General features: G+C 27.7%; 2 protein-coding genes across 5 annotated transcripts in view; one reads left to right on the plus strand and one right to left on the minus strand.

The window, feature by feature from the left end:
- Nucleotides 1-10,483, plus strand: part of Aps (diphosphoinositol polyphosphate phosphohydrolase 1 Aps) — a 139,200-nt gene extending 128,717 nt beyond the window's left edge. For all 3 annotated transcript variants that reach the window (XM_075369312.1, XM_075369310.1, XM_075369311.1), the window contains 2 exons: nucleotides 164-248; nucleotides 6,081-10,483. In XM_075369312.1, coding sequence (XP_075225427.1) covers nucleotides 164-248; nucleotides 6,081-6,199 — 204 coding nt within the window. In that variant the 3' untranslated portion in view covers nucleotides 6,200-10,483. The remainder of the gene's footprint in view (nucleotides 1-163; nucleotides 249-6,080) is intronic.
- Nucleotides 10,484-15,891: 5,408 nt separating this feature from the next.
- LOC142326691 (uncharacterized) overlaps nucleotides 15,892-25,319 on the minus strand; it is a 32,313-nt gene continuing 22,885 nt past the window's right edge. For both annotated transcript variants that reach the window (XM_075369318.1, XM_075369319.1), the window contains one exon: nucleotides 15,892-23,829. In XM_075369318.1, the coding sequence (XP_075225433.1) occupies nucleotides 23,605-23,829 (225 nt within the window). In that variant the 3' untranslated portion in view covers nucleotides 15,892-23,604. The remainder of the gene's footprint in view (nucleotides 23,830-25,319) is intronic.

Below are 25,319 nucleotides of genomic sequence, written 5' to 3' on the forward strand. Positions count from 1 at the left end.
TGCCTGTTGGCTGAATTCTTGGGAAGAGGTGATATTTTTCTTCAGCAAAGAAGTAGAAAAATATATCCTAATTTAGTGTAACAAATTGTACAATTGCGTATTATAATAAATAAGTGAACAATCTTCTATTTGTGTACTTTTAATTTGATTATTATTTTTACAGAATGATGAAAAGAAAAATCGAACTGAAGTCTTTGTAATGGTAGTAACAGAAGAATTGCCGGAATGGGAAGACTCTCGAAGTATTGGTAAGTTCCTATTTGATAGGTGTTAATGATAGAGATATATTGTGTTCTTTTTATTTTTAAGAAAAACTAAATTTTTTCGGTGCGATTTTAAGTCTTAAAAAATGTTTGTTTTTGATCTTATGCATAATTTTATAGTTCTGCTACACAATTACTATTTTATTAGTAGCCATATATTGCTTATTATTGTTTTTTTTTTTTATTTACGGGCATCAACTTTTTAAGTAATTAGTCCTCATCACATTGTTTAAAAGTAAAGAAAAATCACCAATAGGATCGTCAGATGAAAGGGTATATTTAAATGAAACATTTAAATATCCTGACATTTAAATAAAACATAAAATGTAATATAACATTAAATACATTTAAATAAAATACACAAATTGCTAGACAAGTAACACTTTTCAGGTAGGTATTGAAGGACAGGGGCATCTGCAGTCAAACATAATACAAATCTTTACTTCACCTAAGACTTTCTGCAAACGAATTAGTAATCCGCTGGCTTGAAGGTAAGCAACAGTTGTTTCTTCTTTACCGTTTACTAGATCAGCAGCATTATCATTTCTTAATCCATACTTCTTTCTTAGATTTGCATGTAGTGTGTACCCTTCAAGTAGATGAACAGTTTGTCACATTGGTCTTTTTTCGCCAGTAAGCATATGTAAGTTTGTTATTCATGTGTGACTAATTCTCAATCTTGTCAAGTCGGTCTTGCATCGCTCATTTAAATTGAATAATTTTTATTGCTTTTAATTTGATGTTTATTCTTTTCCATTCTTTGCGCAAAATGTTTCTGATTATGTTACATGATTTTTTATGTCTGCCACTTAACTAGGGATTATATCCATGTGTCATTATTGTGTCTTCAACTACACCTTCGTTTTCTGAGATACCAGCATGCCCTGTAGTCTATTAAATACACATTGCTGACTCATTCAGTATAATATATATAAATTGGACAGGATGTTGGGAAAAGGGCATCCTCTTTGTTTTTGTTTCAAATAGCAGTTAATGCACTTAAAGAGTTAGAACATATAACACTTTCTCTTTGCAGAAATATTCTGTGAAGCGAAGAGCTTGATGTATAGAAAGAAGCTATGCCGTATAAACACTGCCCATATCTGGCAGTCTCCAAGAATGAGCTTCATCATTAAACAAATATAGTGATGTTCAGTTTTTAGAACCATCAGTATAAATTATCATTTATACTGAGGTTTGAAGAAAATTCCCATTGAATGAAGTTTTTTCTTTTATTTTTCAATAAGAAAAAATTATTTATTTATTTTCTTTTATTTTTTCTTTCCTGGTTTCTCTTTTATTTTTTAGTAAGAGAGAGATCTAATCTTGTTGTTATATTTAACAAAAACAATGGCGGTTGCTAATCAACTCTTCTCTTATAGAAATTGCTAATGTTTCGAGCAAAGTAATTTCATATTTAATTGCTAACTCTAGTACCTTATTCCGGCTGATCTGGATTAGGTAGCACAGTATTATGATGGCTTCATACTTAAACTGGTAATCAGGCTTGTATAGAAAGCACCTTTGGCATATCTAATTTCATTATTGTGTATGACATCTACTTTTCTAGATTCAACTTTCTAGCGAATAGATGAGCAATATGCTCGATTACACCTGTAATTGAGCTTTGACTGAAGCTGCAGAAGTGTATGTAGCATATTTTCTCTGGTGAAAATTTGAATCCATTTTCCTTTGTAATATCATTGAGACATTTATTGCTTGTTCTAATTTAAACTTCATCATATTTGTATTGTTACTGGCGTATATGATTGCTAGATCATCAGCGTAAATTCTTTTGCTGATTTCTCCTGGAATGGATAATATCAGTTTATTAACAATGATTGTGAACAAGGTATTGCTCAAAGGCGAGTCTTATGGTCATTTTCTAATCTTTTTTCTGAGTATTTATTATTGAACTGTACATGAAAATTAGGTATATAGTTTTTTAAGGAGTACTACTGGTAAATTGCCTCATTCATGTAGTTGAAGCATTATTTCATCTAAGTTATATCAAATATCTTCTGCAGATCAAAGAAGACTGCAACGTAGTGTTTCTTCATGATGAAACTGTTATATATGATATTTTCTAAATTTAACATTTGATAGTAATCAAGTAGTATTTTCAAAATCCTGCTTGATGTGACGATAAAGGATTTTCTCTTTCTAAAATCCAAATAAGTCAGTTTTTCATTTTTGAAAGATTTTTCCAATAGCATTTGTCAAATAGATAGGATGGTAACTATTGGGATCTGCTAGATTTTTATATTTTTTTGGGGATTAGATTAATATAAGCAATCTTCTACTACCGCAGTACATTCCATCCCACATATCTAATTGTACAGTTCATATAATCTAAATTTTGCCACAGTATTTAACTGTCTGATCATGACATAATGTACTTCGCCTAGAATTGATGCAGTATTATTGCCCATTTTCTCCAATGCTTTCAAAGATTTATTTCTGTTTCAAACTTAAGTGACCTCAAGTTCTGTTTTTTGACTCGTGAAACAATCACCAAAATTAGCCATTACACTTATTCCTATGAATTGATTGAATAATAATTCAGCAATTTCATTTGGTAAATTTATTATATCGCCTTTAGGTTGAAGGCAAGATATGGGGATTAAGTTTGAACTCCCATGGATGGACTTTGCATTCAACATTTGCTGCAGTCATCTGCTAATGGATCACATATATAATGATCCAGGATCATTATTTTTTTAATTTGTCTTTTTGCATAGACCCTATGTTTTTTAAAGGAATTAGATTTTCTTATGTAGGACGTTTTTTGAAAGCATTGTCTGCTTCTTTCTTCCTTTAATCACTTCATTATTTCATTACTCCACCATGGAATGGGTATCCTGGGTTTTCCGGATGTTTTGAGAATATATCTTGATGCTGAGTCAAATGTAACATCAAACATTGATGTTGTTTTCAGTAACTTGAGTTTTTTCTGGGAGTTTTGTGTTAGCAGTGTAGCTCATCTAGTCTGTCTTGTCGATCAACCATCTTTTAGGATGGAATATATTTTCATTAGAGCTCAGTTGAAATTTGCACTGGAAAATGGTAATTTCTAAGAAGGTTTTACAAAACTTTGTAAAAGTATTTCTCTGCAATTGATGCATTTAAGCGGTTAAGTGTATGCAGAATGTTGATCTATCTCTAGGATGGAAGTAAGTTCCTGAGTCATTATTTAATATAGCTAACTCAGAATTAAAAAGCATCTCTCCAATCCTCTTATCTGGGGATCTATTTGATCTGACCTCGAAATAGGATTGTGAGCATTAAAGTCACTCATTAGTTGTATGTGTAGAGGACACTGGTCAATTAATTAGGCCAATTCTTTTTTTGGGTGACCTTTTATTATTTTTTCCCATTCACCATACTGCTTCGCTGTTTAATATTATTCTGTCATCGCAGTTTTGACATACAGACCATTACATATTTCTTTTACAGGACCACCTGCACAATTTGTAATCAAGAATAGGCGTCATTTTAAAGAAGTTACCATTCTCTCTTGTAAAGATAAGACTCTTGAGTCTGGGTGTTCTACTCCTTCTCCATTTAGTCATGACCTGCATTCATACTGTGACACCAACTTTTGCTGACCCTTTCAAAGAATATTCCCATCAGAATACCCAGCCACTTGTGTTAACCGTATTCATGAGTTCCTTGTTAGTCCTCATTTAAAGCATTACAGTTTTACGTATTTCATTGATTCTTTCTTTTTTCTACCATTAGTAAACAGGAGTAAAGCTGGTCAGGTTTGTACTGGATTTATAGATTCTTGATTGCTATTGGAAGTTCATCTTGTTGAGCCCATTTATTTTCAGTACTCAATTGGAGGTCAATTTTGAATTTTACCCATGTGTATATTACTTGAAATGTGTAATTATTTTTTGGTAAAATTTGTTATAATGGTTATATTGATGTATTAGATGCCAGATAATAATTAGAGCAGATCTTTCTTTGAAGGTAGGTGATATATTTCACATACAAGGTATTTAAAAATTTTATCCAATAATGTTTTATTTCTTATAAAGTAAATTTTATAAGTTAAAGAAATTTGATCATATTTCTGTGTTTTTATATATGAAGTACCATATTTAAAATCCATTTAATTAGTTTATTCATTTTGTTGAAATAAGCTGTATCTATCTATGCAGTATTGAGTGATATGAAGATTTTAATTTATTTTTTGATCCGTAGACTATCCTACCTTCGTTATTTCATAATGCATTAAGATAAAACGTTAACTTTCTTCTGAAGTATAAACATATTTCTGATGTTATTTATGTAATATATTTTTATATCTTAGTAATAATTTGAAGTAAAAATTCATTAACATATTGATAAAAATAAAAGTTCTGTAATTAATTTATAATAGAGTCCTGATTGTTTGACTTCTTAATCTTAATAAGATTGTGAAAATTTTTAATAGTGTAGAAATCGGAGAAAGATGGTGTCAGATCCATAAATAAATAGAAAGAGAATAAAGATTAACATGTTAACTTTGTATTTCTGACTTGTTTTATTCTGTTTACTGTGCTGCGTGCTGATATAATTGGAACATACAATCAACAGTGTAAGCAATGCTTACGTTAATGTTATCACTTTGCTCAATTTGATTTTTCTATATTCTATTTTTCTAAACCATATACCATTATAGTAATTATCATCTTTATCAGTATTCCATTGTTTGTTATTTTATGTCTCGATTCAGCAGTAAAGAATATCACAATTTATGATTTTAAAAGTTTGTTTTTCACAGATTATTGCCATTAGATGGCAAATATAACTTTTAGAAGTATTGAAGCATATCTTTTTTTTAAGATACACGTAACTTTTAACATAACATTTGATTAAGATGAATGTCAGATAGCTGCTGGGTTTATAGTAACCACTCTGTGTAGCTTGAATCCATTTCTTTAAAAAAAAAATTGCATTAAAAAACAGAAAGGATTATAAATTTGATTTTAGTGTTTGTTTTTAGGAACCAAACACGTTTACCATCTATTTGTGTTATGAAAGTTATTTATTTAAGTATCACATAAAAAAAATTTCTGCTGTTAAAATTTTAGGATTTTCCAGATGTAATCAGAGATAATGACAAATTGAAAAAATAAATTTATTATGGGTGTTCTTGTGCTTGTCACATGTTACACATTTTTATGAACTTTGTCTCCAAAATATACAAACTTTAATCGTTTTAGGTTTAATGTAATCGTGTAGATTTATGACTTTGTTAAATTATTTTTTTATACTGATGTTAATAAAATTTATATACATAAAAAACATTTATATACATAAAATTGTGATATTTACATCAGATTGTTGTCTTCATGATAGATTCTTGACTGTGGTCACATATGTGCTAGGATTTTTTTTTTTATTCACTCCATAAATTAAATATACTGCGTTTGTGATTATTTATTTTCTTACTATTGTAATATAGAATATTATGATATGGGAAACCAAATTATTGTACTGGACCAAAATCTAGAGTATCTTGTTATTTTTTTGCTTGCATTTCTTAATGTTTTGAGGTTCCATAGTCCATAAATGGGAAAATCAGTAAGGCACAATACTTTAATATTTGTTTTAGTGTTCTGGCATTGCTGTATATTAAGAAATACAGAAATAATTAATTGCGATAATGGAGAGTGATTTTAGCGTATATTATAACCTAATGTAGCCTAAAATCTTTCATCTTTTTCAAAATATTATTCTTAAAAAGTTTTTTTATGGAAAATTTAACATGATATCAGTTGTAGTTTAATAATTTAACATAATTGTTACTTTATTTTTGTTATACAGGGCGACAAAGAAAATGGTTTTCACTAGATGAAGCATTAAAACAGCTGTCACTTCATAAACCTGTCCAGTTAACTTATCTCGAATCGCTCTTAACCAGGCCGCAGTCTAAAGTCACGTGAATATATATCTCCACTCACACGCTGCGTTTGACCTCTCCCCATTTAAAAAAAAAAAAAAAAAAAAAAAAAATTTATATTGTCACCGCCAACCGGCCTAAACATCTTTAAATAAAATAAAACAATAGTAAAAAAAAGAAATATATATATATATAATATATATATATATATATATATATACACAACTCTTGTAAACTGATTTAAGATCTATAATAACGATGATAAGAACAACATTAACATCATTAACTCAGATCATAAGACTTAATAATAATTATTGTATTAATTTATTACATATTGATAAAATTATGAACTATTTTTTTTACATGTTTGTGTAATATATTTTTTTTTTTACAGAAATGTGTTAAATCAATAATTTAATAAAAATCCACATTATTTCTTTCTTCTGTAAACTTTATATAATATAAATTTTAATATAATGATTATTATTATTATTTTAATTTAAAAAAAGAAATAGCTGTGGTAGTCGTACTCTATAATAGGATGTCATTTTATTACAGATAGAATATTTAAAAAATCTGCTAGAAATATTTATTTTAAATGATATTTATTTAGTCCGGGTATAGTTGTCCCTTAAATAATTAAAATTTTTTTTGAATGAAATTATATTTTTTTAATCACATATCAGTATAGTTTTATTTCATTTTTTTTTTTTTAATGTTTAGATGTATTTCATTTTTTAAATATATATTTTTAAAAATTAATAAATAAAAAGAAATTCTTTACATTTAATGTTTACTATAGTGTTTTCTATCTACTAATATATTAGTTATGCATGTGTGAGTAAAATTTTATTTATTTTAAAAAAGCAGCTCTATATGTATATGATAAACATATATATATTTCAATAAAACTTTGACATACTTGTGATCTTTTTCAGTATATATTTATCTTTTTGAAAATATAACAGTAGGTCATTAGAAAAAATAGTCTTTTTAACTGATAATATATAAATATTTAAGATGCTTCAAATTTTTTGAAAATTAATTTCAGGAAAAATTATAGCAAAATAATTTTTTTTAAATTTTGGGTGATGTTCTGTTTAAATTTTAGTTAGTAGTTAAGGACCAATAATTTGTTTAATTATGTATAAGTTCATCTGTGTTGCAACAGTAATTTCTCAAAGTAGATGCAGTTTTTTGTTATTTATGTTGTTCCATAAAATGATGTGTTTGATATATTTTTTGTTAAGTCTGCATAAACATTTTTAAGATAACATTTTTCCTGTCTACTCTGGTAATTCTCAAAAAAGTTAAGAAATCCCTTCTAAAATTTCAGTGATTGCATTTATAACCTTACAATTAGCATTAAATGTTGGTTATTGATATAGTGTTTAATTTTTTAATGATTTGATGTAGACATAAAGATATTTTTATTTAAAACAATTGTAACAATAAAAATTATCAAATGATCATATTCTTTGCTTTTTTATAAATCCTCGACTTTTCAAAAATGTATGTTCTAATAGGATAACATTGTACGTTTTTTTGTATTTGTAATATTATATACATAGATTTAAAAACGGTATATTTAAAATTTGATAAAGCTTCTTAAATTCAATACAATACAATATTTTATTTGTGAATTAGAAATTGTATTTAGTGAAATTATAAATTTAAGATGTGTTCATTACATTGAAAATGATTGTTTCAATATTTAATTAAGGTTTATATATTTTTCTATTACAAATAATCTTTTGTATGAATCTCCTATTATTTATTTGTGTATTTTATAATTTTAAAATGTAATTTTTTACTTAGTTATATTTAATTGTATACCATTATGATGAAACTCATGCATGTCGCTAACTTTATATGTGCTATTGAAATGAAAAGAAAGTTTTACAATAAAACTCTGTTTATCCAGATCAAATTGGATATACGGTTAGTGTGGTTGTGTGTAAAATATACACTGAGGTAGTTGACATTTATAATAAGATTAAAGTAAATTGTTTACCTATTAATAACAAAATACCTGATAATAATGTTAACTTTAAAATACTCATATTTTATTTGTTTTATGTCTTATAATAGTTTTTTTTTTTTTTTTAATTTGAAGAAATTATAGGTAATACAATAAAACCATTAAAAAAATGTTATGGTTAATGCAATGGAAAACAGTTACAGGAAAATAAGGGGTAAAATACAATATTAATATTTTTGTTATATGTTTTTATTATTAAAAAGAAAAAATATAATATTGTTTAGTTAATTAGATCTTGTTTGTCTGCCTTTATTTTGCAAGCTGATATGATTCCACAATTGTACAGACAGTTGAAGAAGTTTTGAGCTATTTAAAAATTAATTTTTTTTTAGAGTAGTCTGAACCAGTTTTCACATATTGTATATTGTTTCCTAAGTTAAAATATTTTTGTTATTTGAAGTATAGTTTTTACATTATCACCCCTGATATGTAAAAAATATACTTTCCTTTTTGTCATCAGACTTCTTTTTCTCTTAATTTTTTTGTCGTTTTAATTCTTGTCTAATAATGCAAAAAAAAGAATCAAAAGAAAGTAATGTAAAGGCATTGAAACATATTCAAAATAAATTGGCAGCTGCGTCATCAGAACTGTTTGACAATTTAGCAATATCTTTACCATAAATGTATATTATACATATATTTTTTTTAAAGTTATGTTCTACAGACATCATTGTTTTTCTGTAATAAATTAATAAAATGGCACTTATTCATTCATCTGTACAGTAGAGAACATTTCAACACATAGTAAGATTATTGTGCTACAAATAAACTTAGCAAACAGTAGGTTCATAATTAAAACCAATGCTTAACAGCCTCTGTCATGCTGCAGATCATTTGACCATGTATTAACATTTAGTCTCAAGTTTATCTCATGTTTATACTAATTCTAAATAATGTTTTTCAGTAGTTTAGTATCTGTGTATGAAGAGGGTTTATTAAACACCATTTAAAAGTCTCGTAACTAAAATCCATCCTTTATGTATAATTTTATTTTATTACGCTGTTATAAAATATATACTGTGCATCATCCGTATTTGGGTTTACAGCTGTTAAAACAAAATTAACATTTCTAAAAAAAGGGAGAAAAACTTACTCATTTGATCCAGAATTGGGATGTGCAGGATCTGGATAAAACAGTTATTTTTGTATTGATTTTATTTTTCAGCATTTATGATAACTGTAAGAAAGGATTTTTAATGTAAAAATAATGCCAGATCCTTCCTGTCAAAGCTAGGAATACTGAGTAAATAGCAGTAAAAGATCAATAAAGATTTTTTTCATTGATGTTCAACATATCTCATCGTTGCCAGATCTATCATTATTTCTTAAGAAAATATTCTTAAAAATTAAATCAGTTTCTCATTTACATTTTTATAAAATCCATTAAATAAATATTCTTCATATTTGCAAATTAATAATTTTTTCATTGCTACAACATTTTATTTAAATATTTTAGGCATCCTGGTGCGTAAGACTAAATCTCTTTTATTACAAAAAGTTTTAATCATGAAAAGTCTTACTAATTTATTTTATAGAATTTCTATTAAAGTCGAATGATTAGAGAATGAACGAACGAAACGTGAAAAAAGAAACTGTCATACATATTCATCTATTATTTGGATTTATTTTATTTTGAATTACTCATTTTATTTTTTTATTAATTGTTTGAAGCGCACGTTTATCATTTCTAATTACATTTTATTTATTTATTTATTTATTTATTCATTTATTATCATAATTACTGTTATTATTTTTTTTATTACAGTTTGTTATTCATATAAATATAATATTATATATGCATAATTGTTATATTATAATTTAGCAAACATAGTTTATTATATAATATTACATTAATTATTATAATAATTATATTTATATTACACACACATATATATATATATATTTATACATATATATATATTGTATATCATCAATTCTAAACTGTTAAGGCTTTTTTTCTCATTGTTGTTATTATTTTATATTATATTTTTTATTTTTATTATTATTGACTTTATTTTCATTTAACTGTGCAAGGACTATAAAATATTAATTAATTACTTAAAGTGTAATTAATTAAGGACCGTTTTCATTACTTTAATTTAGCATAATGTTTTATATAGTTTTAATAATTAATATATAGTATATTATTATTATTCTTATTATTATATTTTATTATTGTAGTGTTAAATTTTTCTTCATGGAGAATAAATAATAAAGCGACTTTGTACTCAAAAAATATTATTTTTTAACTGTCTTCATTTGTTTTTATTAAATTTATTAATTTTTTTCTTGTTATTTATTTTTCCTGGTGGACCTTGTCATTAGCAATGAATCATTTCAATTGAAACCCCATACATTTTTTGTATTCCCTTTAAACCGTTCCTGTTTTCTGATAAGACACCCTTCCTGGAGGAGAAAACAAGCAGGATTTCAAAAAGAATTGTTTATGTATCGATTAGATGAGATTTTAATATAATGCACGAAATGCAATCTGTAACTTGCGTATTGATTTTTCAGAGAGTTTTCATTAATTAATTAGAGATAGTGTGAGGATGCCATGAAAATATATTACTAGCACAGAAAATTATGTCTTATAAGAGTCAAGTAGAGCATTCATGTCATATTCATGTACGTAAGTTGAATGAGGAGTTTAGAAAATTTTATGCATCAGATCTGGCTGTGTGCTCTGTGTATATTTCCAATTGTAAGTAATGGTTGCTGAGGTAGATAACTGAGGATAAAAATAGGAAAAATAAATATAGTTGAGTTCATTCGAGACTTTAGGAACTCAGTGCTGCTTATGATTTATATTTTCTTCACATAATTTATTTATGCGATAGAAATGCAGAAAATGGGGATTGAAATCAACGGCTTAAAAAAGAGGGCAAAATAAGAAGGAGAGTCAGGCAAGGTTGCCACTGTCACCATTTCTGTTTAATTTGTTTATTGAAAAAGCTATTGTAGAAATGAAAGAAAAAACAAAAGGAATCAGAATTAGTGGAAAATCCATACATTGTATCCGCTTTATAGATGATATTGTGTTACTGGCAGAATCAGCAAGGGTAATAAAGATTATGTTAGAAACGCTACCTAAAGTGCTAACAAAACTTAAACTGAAAATAAAGAAGAAGAAGACAAAGATTATGATCGTAGGAAAAACAAAGGAAGGTACAGAGGTTGTTAATAAATTAGATGGTACTGTTGTAGAGAACGTTGACAGAAAACTGTCAACGTTCTCTAATTTTATTTAGAAAGTACTTTAGTAAAGTATTTTATTTAGTAATTTTATTTATGTCAACGTTAACTCTAATTTTATTTAGGAAGTACCATCACTAGCGATAATAAATGTGCCACAGAAGTAAAAAGAAGAATAGCTCTGGCAAAACAAGCTTTCCAGGATAAAAATAGTAACTGACTGATAATCATATGAGTATGCAAATAAGGAAACAGTTTGCTAAAACTTATTTCTGGAGTGTTCTAACTTATGGATGTGAAACATGGATGCTTGGGAAAGCAGATAGAAGAAGGCTGGAAGCAATGGAAATGTGGATTTGGAGGAGAATAACAAGAACAAGCTGGGTGGATAGGAAAAGAAATGATTAAGTGTTAGCAGAAGTGGGTGAGAGGAGGTCCTTGCTAAATGTTATATGAAGAAGAAGAAGAAGAGCGAAATTGATAGGACATGTAATATGACATGACCAGTTCTTGATGAATATATTTGAGGGCAAGGTTTTGGGTAAAAACATAGAGGTAGACCGAGAGCAACCATCATCAATAGTGTTAAAGAAGAGATGGGCCTTGGTTCATATAATGACTTGGAGAGAAAAGCAGAGATAAAGAGTGACGTAGCTAAATCGACAAGGCGCGTAGCCTTTAGTGAATGTTGTTGATGATCATCACATAATTTTATCTGTTTGACAAAAAAAATAAACTGATTTAGAAAGGGAATTTTAGAAGAATTAATAATGAGAATAAAATCAAATATAAACATACAAGTGTAAGAAATGAATATAATAAATTTTAGGTTTATAAGAGGGATGTGATATTAGGCGTTTCATTTACTTGGAGTTATGGGTAGAAATGCTGGAATACCTGAAGATGTACAGTGTAGAATAAGAAAGGATTTTTTTTTTTTTAGTTATATAAACTGGGAAAATAGATAATAAGAGAAAAAAAGAGGTTTTGGTTACAGTATCAGTGCTATTCCTTTTATAGTCAAGATTTTGAGAGTAACCAAAACAAATATTATAAAGTTCTCAGTTTGTCTAAATGAGCTGTTAAGAAGAATATTAAATATTAAGTGGATTAATAGAAAAACAGATGAGGAAGTTCTTGAAATGTCAAAGGAAGAAAAGATTGAAGTGCTGATAAGACATTGAAAATAGAGATGGATTGGTCGATTTCTTTTGAAGAATATGGCAAAATTAATGAGCAAAATCTGCATGATGTAAGAGTAGGAAGCAGGCCATATATAACATGTAAAAAAAAAATAGAATGGAGTAGTTGAAGCAACTGCTTCGTGGAGCTTGCCTTCTGTTCCATACAGGAGTAACAAGAAATTAAATTGTCCTTCAGTATTATGGATATGAATTGAAAAAATTTATTGTGATTTCCGTTTTGTTTTTTGATATACAGCCGATGTGAATTTTATTTTATAGTGGTGATTTATTTTGAGTTGCTGGTTTGTGATATAGACTATTAATTAGATCAACTAATGTAGTTTGTAATGTTCCTTATAATATTGAAAGGCTGTGCCAGTATAAATGACTATTTTGACTTAATTTTATCATACATAAATTTTAGTTTTTTCTTATAAACATTTTTTTTCATTAGTGAACATTTCTGTGGTAGTGACCGACCAGCATGCAGAAATTTTATAATTTTTTTATTGAAGAGATAAATAAAACTAATTGATGGCAATTCTTTTTTAACCCGCTATAAGTTATTACAGGTTAGTGTTTTACTGAATGTATAAAAAAAAATTGCCCAATACTTCAATTTAATAACATGTTTCTCATAGTATAAGAAAAATCTCATAAAATTGTTGCTTGGAAAAGCAACAAAAAAATTCATTTTTTTGTCTGTCTATTATTCTGTAGTTTATTAAAAATTCGTATAACAAGTGTGGACTGAGGTATCTTAAAATCTTGTTTGTACATTTTCACAGAAATTCTAATGAAAAAATAAAAATAGTAATTTTAAACTTCATACTTCTGTTCAAAACCTTATTTTCAAAAAGTTTTTCTTTTTTTGTGAGAGGTGGAAGTAGTACCAAAGAGTTATATAGGTTTCTTGACTAATTAAAATACTTAAATAGCTGCAGCATCAGAAACATATACTAACTTGCAAATACATTGTGCTCAGTAACATGTTTGTAGCCGCGCCTGGTGTTTCCCTCGTCTGGCGACCAGAGGTAACGTTACCTCCCAGAACCGTATTCATGCTTAATTGGGTCTGGTTCCGGTTCCATGGTGGGGGTTACGGTTGCATGATTTTTTGTCTTTTATAAAGAAGTATGATTGTATGTTTGAATAAGACTTGGATGGAAGATAAGAAAACTGAGCAATATGAAAATTTGTTTTACAAATATAAAGTTTTATAGGTTCCAGCTGTTAGAAGTTCGGGCTATGGAAGGGCTAAAGCCTAAATTATGCTAAACTGTAAATCTAATTTGCAGAATTTAAATTATAGTTTTTTGTAAGCAGCAGGGGGTGGGCAGCTATGACAGTGAAATGGGATAATGATATCTGTATTTACATGGTATCAGTTTACTTAAGCACTAGTGGGATGCAAGAGGATGTTTTTTTAAGATATAGAACTTTATGGAAAATATTGGCAAAAACTGTTAACATTATTCTGTTAGGGCGTTTCAATAGTAGAATATGGGATTGACAGCTACTGCCATTTGAAATAATGGAATGTAAATGAGGTAAGGTGTTTTTAAGTATGAGGTGATTAATGCTTGGGGCGTAAAGTAATTATGTGAGAAGTTTGATCTGTGTGTGATGAACGGAAGAACAATGAGTGATAATAGGGATGAATGGACTTTTATTGGGGGTATGGGAAGTTCGGTTGTAGATTTATGCTGTACATCAACAAAGTTGTTAAGTACAGTTAACGATTTTCAAATTATTAACATAGATTCTCAGGTCACTTGCCCATTCAGTTAAGAGTATAATAGCAGTGACCAATTATAAATGTCTCGTGGAGACAAAGTTATCTCAGTGAAACAAATTTTTTTTTGTCTCTGGTACCTAAGCTGAGGTGATATCCACTTGATACATTAAGGTACATGCAAGTGTGAAAAATTAGACTTTTGAGTGCAGCTTTGTCTGGGAAAAGTGATTAGAATGGGGGATAAAACTTGAGTGGTTTACGAGGCAGCCGGGAAACTTTAAGGGAAATATTAAAGAACCCAGGAAGCAGGTAAGATTTGACTGGGAGTGTCTTAAGGCATGGAAAAAATGTTTGCTTGTTTAAATTTACATAGACAATGCCTGTACGAATGTTCCTTATTTATTTGGAAAAAAGAATTATCTTTGTCTGCGTAATGAAAAGAAATCTAATTTTTTTTAAAAGTAGAGTTTGGGATTAAAGGGACCTTTGGGAAATGGCTAAATATTTAAAAAGTGGGAATTTAAATGCATGCGGAAAATTAAAGCAAGTGAATGGGTACAGCATTTCCGTAGTTTACTATCCGTGGGAAGAGGGGCAGTTCCAGTTGCATATGTGTTACTGTTTAGGATGAACAAAACTCTTTGGATTCATCAATTAATGATGTAAAATTAATTTTACCTCATTAATTGAGGTAGACTTCTAGAAATGTTAAACTGGGCAACAGCGTGTTAATACAAGAACAGATCAAGATCATAATCAAGCTACATTCATAATTTATTCAGTGAATTGGGTAGGGATTCAGGGAAATGTTGTTTACAGTGTTACCAATTATTGTTTTATTTTTTGTCTAGTGTTAATAGCAGTAGAATTTTTGTTATTACTGTGATTAGGTTTTTATTAATTTGCGATTATTTTTTATATCATTATCTTATCTTGATTTTGTTGGTAGTATACCAGTTCTATAAATGTGGATTATGTACTTGTAATTCTCTTATTTTGAAAATAAATTTTTTTTTAATATAATTATTATTTATTGCAATTTTAAATTAAGTTGAGCCCCTAAGTTTAAAAGTAATCTTAAATTATATGAATGAATGTGTTTTAACGACTTACCTGTGTTTATTTTGAATTAAAAATGTTTATTTGCTCTAACTACTAATAGTTATTACCTTAAAATTTTACACCATAAAAACACAGTGGTGAAAGGGGTTAGCATTTACAAAAGAACATCAACAGATCATATGATCTGCAAAATACAATGCAGAAAAGGAGAAATGAAAGGGCCAGGGAGGTTAGAAAAGAAAGAGACAGCGGGATCAGATTGAGCAACAGATGCCAGATCAGTAATTTAATGAGGCTAGTTGGGGTACATCAGTTTAAAAGGAAAAAGTAATATATATGTATATAACACACTCTCTTGTGTAAATTTGAACTGACTATATTTCAAGGTGAAAAAGTAGAATAAATACAGACAGAACTGCTTTGTGGGTGACATAGTTAAACAATTTACAACTTTCGGATTTATAAAAAAAGGAATTTTCAGAATTGCAGGTAGGTGAAAATAAAATTAAACTGGATACTTAATAGCCATTTATTTTTAAATTGTTTTAATTACTTTTATTACAACAATTAATAATTGTTACTAAATTTAATATAAACATACAATGTAAAAAATAATATAACATTTATTACTAAAATATGAAGCCTGTCATCTTGTTTATAAATTTAAATAGGATATATTTGTACAAAAAAATTGCAGTTAAAATTGAATCCTTAGGTACACATATACAAACAAAAAATAAATAAATAAAATGATTAGAATTACTTAATGCATAATATTACTGTTTATAACTTGAAATATAAAAAACTAGATTAAGTTAAATATCTTCAGCATTAAAAAAATATACAAATATAATGAATTAATGTCAGTCTTACCAATTTCCACATTAAAAACTTAATAAATAGAAAATAAATATAAGAATTAAAAAAATATATTGCACTGAATATAAGGGCAATGTTTCATTTTTGTTTAAAAAACTACTTTAGAAAACCAAACTCATCTATAATTCAGTAGTGTAATGTAACATTTTATTTGAATAAATTATTTAAAAATTAAGAATATGTTTGTTTTTAAATTAATACTAATCAACTTTCATAAAAAAAAGCGATTATTAAAACAGCACTTTTTCTGTGTGTATTTTCTTCCTGAAAATAATACAGAACAAAAGGTTTTACATAAATACAATTAGATTTTGAACATGTTAGAATGAATCAAAGACAAAAATGTAAATTAAAATAATAAAACAAAAAAATTAATAAGTGTAATGTTATTTATTTACTATGTAGAGTATCTTATATTATTATGTCTTATAAAATGTGACAAATTAATGGGACTAAACAAGAATGACATCTTCAATCTACTATGTACAATGCAGTATTTTCAATGAAATTAGTCGTGATAGTAATTCTGAAAAAATATATACATCATTTAATCAACATTTAAGTGAATTATAAATGTATATGAAACTGTTTTTATGATGTTTGTATACCTGGCTATATACATGACCACATTGGATGCTTATTTTAGATTTGACAGCCAAGAAGATATAAATTGAACTTTGTTGCATTTAGGACTCATTACTAGTATTTAATTTTTAGAGGTACAAAAATTCTGCATCAAATTTTATGTAAAAAATGATCTTAATGCTCTAAGAAAATCAAAATGCAAAAGGTAATGTCAAGTATAATATAAATTATTTTATAAATAACACATATCTAACAAGATAGTTGAAGATATGGATAAAAGATAAACCAAGCACATTAATGACTAAAAAAAAACAGCTAATTGTTCAATTACTGTAAAGGAAATTCCTAGGGCTGATAAGTGATGCGTTTCATGTAAAACAATTTTCATTAAAGTTTTAATTATAAGATAAGTGGCAATATAATGTGGTGTATAATTGTTAAATTTTGACCAACACACATTTACCAGAGATTTTAAAAGAAACCATAAATGTAGCTTTTAATGTAACATTACTCCAATAAATCAAAATGAATTTTGGGTGTTAGCTACATCAATACTACTCTTAATGGGTAGTAACATAGTCTTCATGGAAGTTGCTAGGTGAGCCAGGAAAAATTACAGAAATCACATGAAGTTTAATCATACATGTTAAAAGTACCTCTTACAATTTTCTGTAATTTCAATGCTATTGGATTTGTAAAATTTTTACTATGAGGTGTTACCAACAATAATGAACACCACTTGGGAATTTTCTATTTTTATGAAGCTATTTGTAAAAAAAAAACTTTGATACGTATGGACATCTGTCATTGCTTGTTTGGGAATTTTTGGCCAAAATAATGCCACAAGATTCCACAATCACCATACTTACATATTCTGTTGTGAGTTTCTCTTCTTTTTTTTTCTTGAAAAGAAAAAAGCTTTGGAAAGAAAATATTTTGAAACAACTGAAGACAATAAAAATCGCTGTGTGTATTGAAGTCTATAATCCTGAAATATTTTGAAGACTGGAAAACACTGGTTATGTTAGCAAGTTGTGTTTTTTAACTTCACACAAACAAAATAAACATATATCTATATCTAACTAAATACATACTGTTTCAAATTAACTTATCATTTCTACAACACGATCAGATTGATTAAAAACTGTTGCTCTTCTTTTGAATGATTCTTTATTATCATTTATAATTATTATATTGATAAATATTAAACTTTTAAAGGGAATGAACATTAAAATCTAACCCATATTAAGTTTTTATGAGTTTTATTTTTCACTTGATGGCAAGAACAACTATTGTTTGAGATCTATAAAATGGGTCAACCTTTATAGAGTACAATATAGAACATAAATATCTCTATTTGTATGATACAGGTAAATATTAAGTTAATATGTAAAATAGTAATGATAAGAATAGTGGATAATTGTGCAATTGTTTAATAAATATTCAGTCAGTTTCAGAATACAGTGAGCTAGCTACATTTTTCAATAGGTAACTCGATATATTGTGCAAGTTTTAAGAAACAAAAATAAAATGATGCATAACAAAACACAATAATTGTAATGGTTAATGTGAGTCAGTGAAATGTACAAATACTTACAATCAGAAACTGATTACTAAAAAATAAATTAATCCTCTGTAAAAAAAATAAGTTTTCTTCTCTTTATCAACCAACATATTCTTAAGCAACATATTTAATGTGAGTAATACATAGTTCATTAATTAAAAATTAAGGATTTGGTCATAAAAGAATACTTTACAATAATGTTTATGCTGAGAAATTAAACCGATATTTAAAAATATTGGTCAGTTTTTGTTAACATGCTTCATAAAATACTTCATTAAAAAAAAAAGGAACTGATTATTAATTATAAAATTTTTCTCAGTACTTGTTAGTCATTAGCAGGTGTCCTGCTATTAACTCAAAATTAAAAGGTGACCATAAAAGATCTTTACTAGTTTAAATATTAATAATAATTTAAATACAGATCTCCAATGTTACAGGCAGGTCTTAGTTATGAGTAATGTTTTAAAAAGGTTTTAGAAATGGCATTCTTGGTTTTCTAGAAGTGATTCACGGCACTGTCTCATAGCCAAAACGGAGATCAGTTTATTCCACTCAATGGTAGCCATGAATGCTTAAGAAAATGTACAGTGTGTTGAATGTTTCATAGAAATGGAATAGTTACAGTGGTTCAATGTAATTAGAACACAACATAACAGATCATCACTGTCACAACTTACTGTTTGTGTGTATTGAATTCAAGAAATGATATTGGCAGAAACCAATAAGAAATTGGTTTGAAATGTGTATTGAATGAAAATGTCAAATGAGTGCAAGAGGTATTTATTTCCAGTCTGCATAAGTCAGTACAAAGCTAAGCACAAATTAAACATTTCTTATTCAATTGTTCATAATGTATTAAAGAAAAATTAATAAATACGCCTTAAAAACTAAACTTGGTATTACAGGCAATTAAACAGCAAGATAGTTTAGTTTCTAAGAATTTTATTACTTCTGTGCTTGATTATTAGTAAGATGAAGACAAATTATCTTAATAATTAACTTTTCCAATATGGCTACCTTTCATTTATCAGGAAAGGTAAATAAATAAAACATCAAAATGTAGGGGTTTTGAAAATTCACATTTTAATGCTGAGCACATTAGAGGAAGGCCTATCTTAAATTTTGGATCAAAGTTGATGTGTAGTGTTGTACGATGATGATTGACAATTTTTTTTTTTTCATTAACAACTGGCAATATTTATCTTGAAATGTTAGAAAATTCTGCCTGTCCTCTGCTAATACATTTACAGTCTAATGTCATCTTTCAGCAAGATTGCGCCTCAGCACACTGGGCAGTATCTGTTCTGAATAACAATTTCCCTTTGTAGTGATAATCCAACAGCTTGGCTACCTTTATTTTTCCAGTTTAGGCTCTGGTAACTACCATTGAGATAATACTTCAGAGGATGAATGAGGTATGTATGAGTTGTAGTCTTGTACATTCTCAGTTCAACCATTCCTGAGATGTGAGGTTAATTGAAACCCAACCACCAAAGAACACCGGTATCCATGATCTAGTATTCAAATCCATGTAAAAATAACTGGTTTTACTAGGACTTGAATGCTGGAACACTCGACTTCCAAATCATAAGACGTGTTCACCACTAGACCAACCCGGTGGGTTAAGAGCTTGGCTACCAAGATCACTGAACTTAACATTTTGTGATGTCTCAAGGACTGACTCAAATCTTCATGTCTGTTGACATGACAGATTTGAACATGACAATCATCACTGCATTTACTAATACCAATGCTGAAAGACATGTAAATGGTATTTGGCAAGAATTGGATTATCGCCCTGACAATGTATGGACTACCAATGGGGTACATGTTGAATGCTTGCGATTTTAATTCAAAGATATAACTTAATATGACCTACATTATTGTAAAAGAATCATAACTGTAATATTAATTATCATAAGACTATAATAATTTTTTTTATTAATAATCAAATTTGTAAAGATCTTTTATGTATATATTACCATATAAATAAATTAAATTATAATAATTTTTCCCTACTTATATATTCGTTGTATGTGTTATTTACTGAGGAGTTTTCAATTATTCATTTGTTATGATTCCATTAAAAGATTTAAGTGCTGATTTCAAATAAATTGTGATAATATTATGTTGTCAGGCTTTATAACAATTAATATGAACAAAAATAATTAGTATGAATAAATAAAGTGTTTGAAAATTTTCCATTAATTCTTAATTATACCTTTTTAGACTTAAAAATAGTTCAGCTGAAATGATTGCATTATTCTATTTTTAAACAATTTTCTTACAATAACCATAAATCTACGACAGCTTCTTCTTATGACATGGTTGATATGCAGAAAAATTTCCAGTGCACTTTACAGTCACATTATAAATGAAGTTAATAGTAAATATACAGTTAATGATACTTAACATAATCTTATACATACAAAAAAGAAAAAAGTACAGTTTGATTAAACTTGTAAATTTTAATGGGTGGATGTATCACTTTCCATAATTGTATAATGCAAAATAAACATAATATTTTACATTGTATCAAGATAATTTTAATTAGTGAATGTTGAAAATTTATTACTAGCAAGATATACTATGTAACTTCAATAGTTCTTAAAATTGTGGATTAAAACAGGAAAAATCTTTCATAAGTCAGCAGCAATCATAATGCCACAGTAATATAAATAATGCCATAGAAATATGTATGTGAATTATCACAGTTCAAAATGTGTCATTGAACACTGTGTAAATGTTTACTTTTATTTTGCTTAAAAAACTGTTGGCATAGAAATTAAACTGCTTGAAGAAGCAAAGCTTGATAAATCAATCATGAGTAGCATTAAATGTTTCTGTGAGAATTATGGTATTTTGATAAAAATCATATATCCATATTGATAACGTTCAAACTGATACTATGAGAAATAAAAAAAATATTGAGCGTTTTAAAAATGACAGATTGAAATCTTTCATTTATGGAATAAATAACGCATACAGTATTTTCTCAACAATAAGTTGGAATATCAGTGGAAAGCTACTGCAGTACTCTACTTATTACCTACAAATGTATTATTGTCAACACACTGTTCTGAAGACTACAGATGAGAGAAAAAACATGTCACAAGCTGGAGATTTTACCACTGTAGCTAATTAAAATAATATTGTTTTATATCATCACAGAAGATGAGAGAGCCGTTTTCTATTTGACTGATTTGTATATGCAGGAAGATTCGAGATATTAGATGCAGCTTCCTTGATTCAGGGCCAACAGGTAGCTGCATCCCTTGTTTGAGCAATGTGTATATCAGTCAGTTGTTACAGCCATAAATTTCCAGGTCAGGATGTGTTTTTAATACAATCCAACGACAGAACTATGGTCACAGACAGTATAAAACCACAAATGTTAAAATAAAAATGGTTTTGTTGGACCTTGTAACTTCTGCATGGAAAGATAATCATCTGAACCATTGTGACACATGATTTTTTTTTTATTACTACATACAGATAAAATATCAGTTGTTACTGGAATGAAATAGATATCAAAATATCAGTGAAATAGATATAATTTCTGAGTACAAAAAAATTTGTTACAAGGTAAATAAAAATTTCATTTAATTTACAAATATAAATGTTTTATTTCCATAAAAAAAAAAAATAATTTTATTACTTCAACAGGTAATTTTCATAGCCATAATCACAACAGAATTCTGCCACAACAGAATTTCATTTTTCCATACCCATTCTAAAAAGAGTAAAACAGTTTTAAAATGTATACAATGTTTTCTTTTTTATTATTTGATTTTTATCCTCTTTTTTTCTTCATCCAGAGTATTTTATTTATTTTTATAGTCCGGCTGTTTTGCTGTTTGAAATTAATTTATCAACTTTGTTAACTCGATTAACTGACTGGCTTGTACAATTGTTGGCCATATCAAATTACTACAGCTTCACACTATCCATAAAAAGTGTCATAAATACAATGTGTAATAAACCATTTTGAAATAAATTGGATTAAGAATTTATGTACTGAGAATTATTTTTAATAGAAAAAATTTTTAATTCACTAAAATGGCAGAATATTTGATGAATTTAAGCTCAGATGTTGATAATGCCCTGCGGTATAATCTTTTTACCAAATTCTTGAATTTCCTCTATCTTTATTCCCAGACATTTCTGGATACTGATTAACAAATACGATTACCCATTCTAATGAGAAAAGAATAGATTCTCTAGAGTTTTTTCAAAGCTAAACATTAAGAAAAATAATAAAAACTGATCAAAAATTAAAATTTTATTAAAATTATGCATGATTGCACCAAAACATACTTAAAAAAATTCTAATCCTATTTTTAATGATGTCAAGGCAGAGAGCTTAATGTTACTCAACTTAAGTAATGTGTTACCTTCGTTCTTAAACGTTATTCACATAAAACTAAACTTAACTTAACTTAAATAAAAAAATTTTAATGTGGCAAAGCCCTTCAGTTAACTAAGGATTAGAAATAATAATTTTCCTTGATACAAAAGAAAAGAGTAAGTTTACATTTAACAACATAATGGAACATTATGTACAAGTAAATTAATAAGATATAGTAATTTAATACAGGTGACAGTAATTTTAGTAAAAAATTATGTGAAATAAATTATCAAATCTGTAACAACTTTTTTAACCAAATCCTTAAATTTAAATCACATAATATATATTAAATACAATATTTACAAACATAGCAATCTAACAACAAAAGCAATAAAACTATACACTTGAAATATATTTATATTATATGTAAATATATAATTTATGATACATGTAATAAAAAAGAAAAACAAATATCATTCTCTATGATGTTAAAAGATTTAGTTTAAAATTTCTTTTAATCAATAAAATTAATAATTTATAGTCTTAGGAAAAATAAATTAATGAAAAACAATAAGTATGTTCTTAACATTAATTGTTAAGAAATAAATACTTTGTTTTTATATAAAAATAAAATATAAACTACCCCATGAAAAAAAGAAAAGCCAAAATAAAATAAAACAGCTAAAATAATAATACCAAATTAAAGACTAAAAATCTGTGTTAAAAATATAATTTTAAAACATTCCATTGAGGTATGTATTGATAAACATGAAACATCCGTTAAATTTTTATTTTTTTTACTGATGTAATTTAGCAGTAGTTCAATTAACTGATTAATCATTGCCTTTTTTTTTAGATAGACGGGGATGAAGTAGCAGCTGTACTTGTAGCATCAGAAGAATTAGAAAGACTGAGAGTTGAAAGATTATCCAAAAGATTCTTTAATTCAGATTCAACTTGTTCCTGAGTCTCACTAACTTGAAGACGAGACTGAAATGCGTTTAATAATTCTTCATCGACTGCATTTTTTGTAACCTCTGTTTTTTTCTTAATAAATGCTAATAGCATCTCGATTACCTGAAACAATCATATAAACTTTACTAAATAAATAAATAATAATTAAGCCATTACTAAAAATTATTTAAATAAATTACACAAAATTTATGGCACTGATGTGTCAAACAATTTTTATACTAAGTTACAGAATGTTTCTGTTTAAATTGGAAAAATGATCCAGTACATAATATGTTTACTGATTATAAACATTGACGGTCTGCTTAAGCTATCACTTTTAATGGTTTATAAGCTTTTAATGAAAATTATAAGTGGTTTTGAACCAGAATCAAAAAAAAAAAATTCCTTTCAGTATGTCAGAACGCGGAGGTAGATTTCACTGGTGCTAAGTAGAGGGATAAAAAAGATTTCCAGCTTAAAGTTAAGAAAAACTTCAAATTTACCCAATACGACAATGGTTGCATGTGAAAAAAGTTTTACAAGTTTACCATACGACAAGCCCAATCTTCTTAAAATTCCAGCAACATTTTGGTCATCCTCTGCTGTAAGAGTTGGTCATATCAAAAATTGTTTCAGACAAAAGTTTTAGGTAATGTTTAGAGGACTAACGATCACTTTAAACAGATTCCAAACTGTGCCTATTAAGGGAGGTATGATTTTTTTTTTGTCTTCAAACCCCATCTTTTCCATCCCCCTGGGCCAATGGTTGGTGATATCAAAATAATTTACTTGTATAAGTTTTAGGCCCTTATCCAAATTAAATGAATTTGATATTTTACTTAATAAGAAAATTATAGCGATGTTTGGTTTTTTCGAAAAAGCCCCCTCATTTCCACCCACATGTTGCAATTTTGCCCATTAATGAACTAGACCAAGATTTTGGATCGTTATATTTTATGAATAAATTTGAAAGTATTGGCGCAAAATTATGGCAGTTATCGTGTCCACAAGAAAGTGAAATACATTTATAGATATATATAAATAAATCTATATATAAACTTTTAAACTGATGGTGGTTTTGGACTCTGGGGATGTGAAAACGAAGATATATGTCAAAATTTTCCGTAAGTCGAATCATGGTACCCATTACAATATGAAATCTAATCCAAATCAATATGAAATTAGCTTTCTTATGAAATCTACCCAAAAGGCCTTCTGAAATGAGCTAAGCATAATCTTTATGTAAACATTGACCGGTCAGAAGGATGATGTGCAAGACATACTTTGTCCATTCTACATCATGTTTTGCAGGTGGCATATCATACCTTTCTTTCTTTTTCCTGTTTAGCCTCCAGTAATTACCTTTCAGATAATACTTCAGAGGATGATATGTATGTGTGTAAATGAAGTGTAGTCTTGTACACTCTCAGTTCAACCATTCCTGAGTTGTGTGGTTAATTGAAACCCAACCACCAAAGAACACCGGTATCCACGATCTAATATTCAAATCCATGTAAAAATAACTACTGACCTTACTAGAACTTGAATGCTGGAATTCTCGACTTATAAATTAGCTGATTTGGGAAGACATGTTCACCACTAGACCAAGCCAG

Source organism: Lycorma delicatula, chromosome 6, assembly GCF_047948215.1.
Source record: "Lycorma delicatula isolate Av1 chromosome 6, ASM4794821v1, whole genome shotgun sequence".
Classification (NCBI taxonomy): domain Eukaryota; kingdom Metazoa; phylum Arthropoda; class Insecta; order Hemiptera; family Fulgoridae; genus Lycorma; species Lycorma delicatula.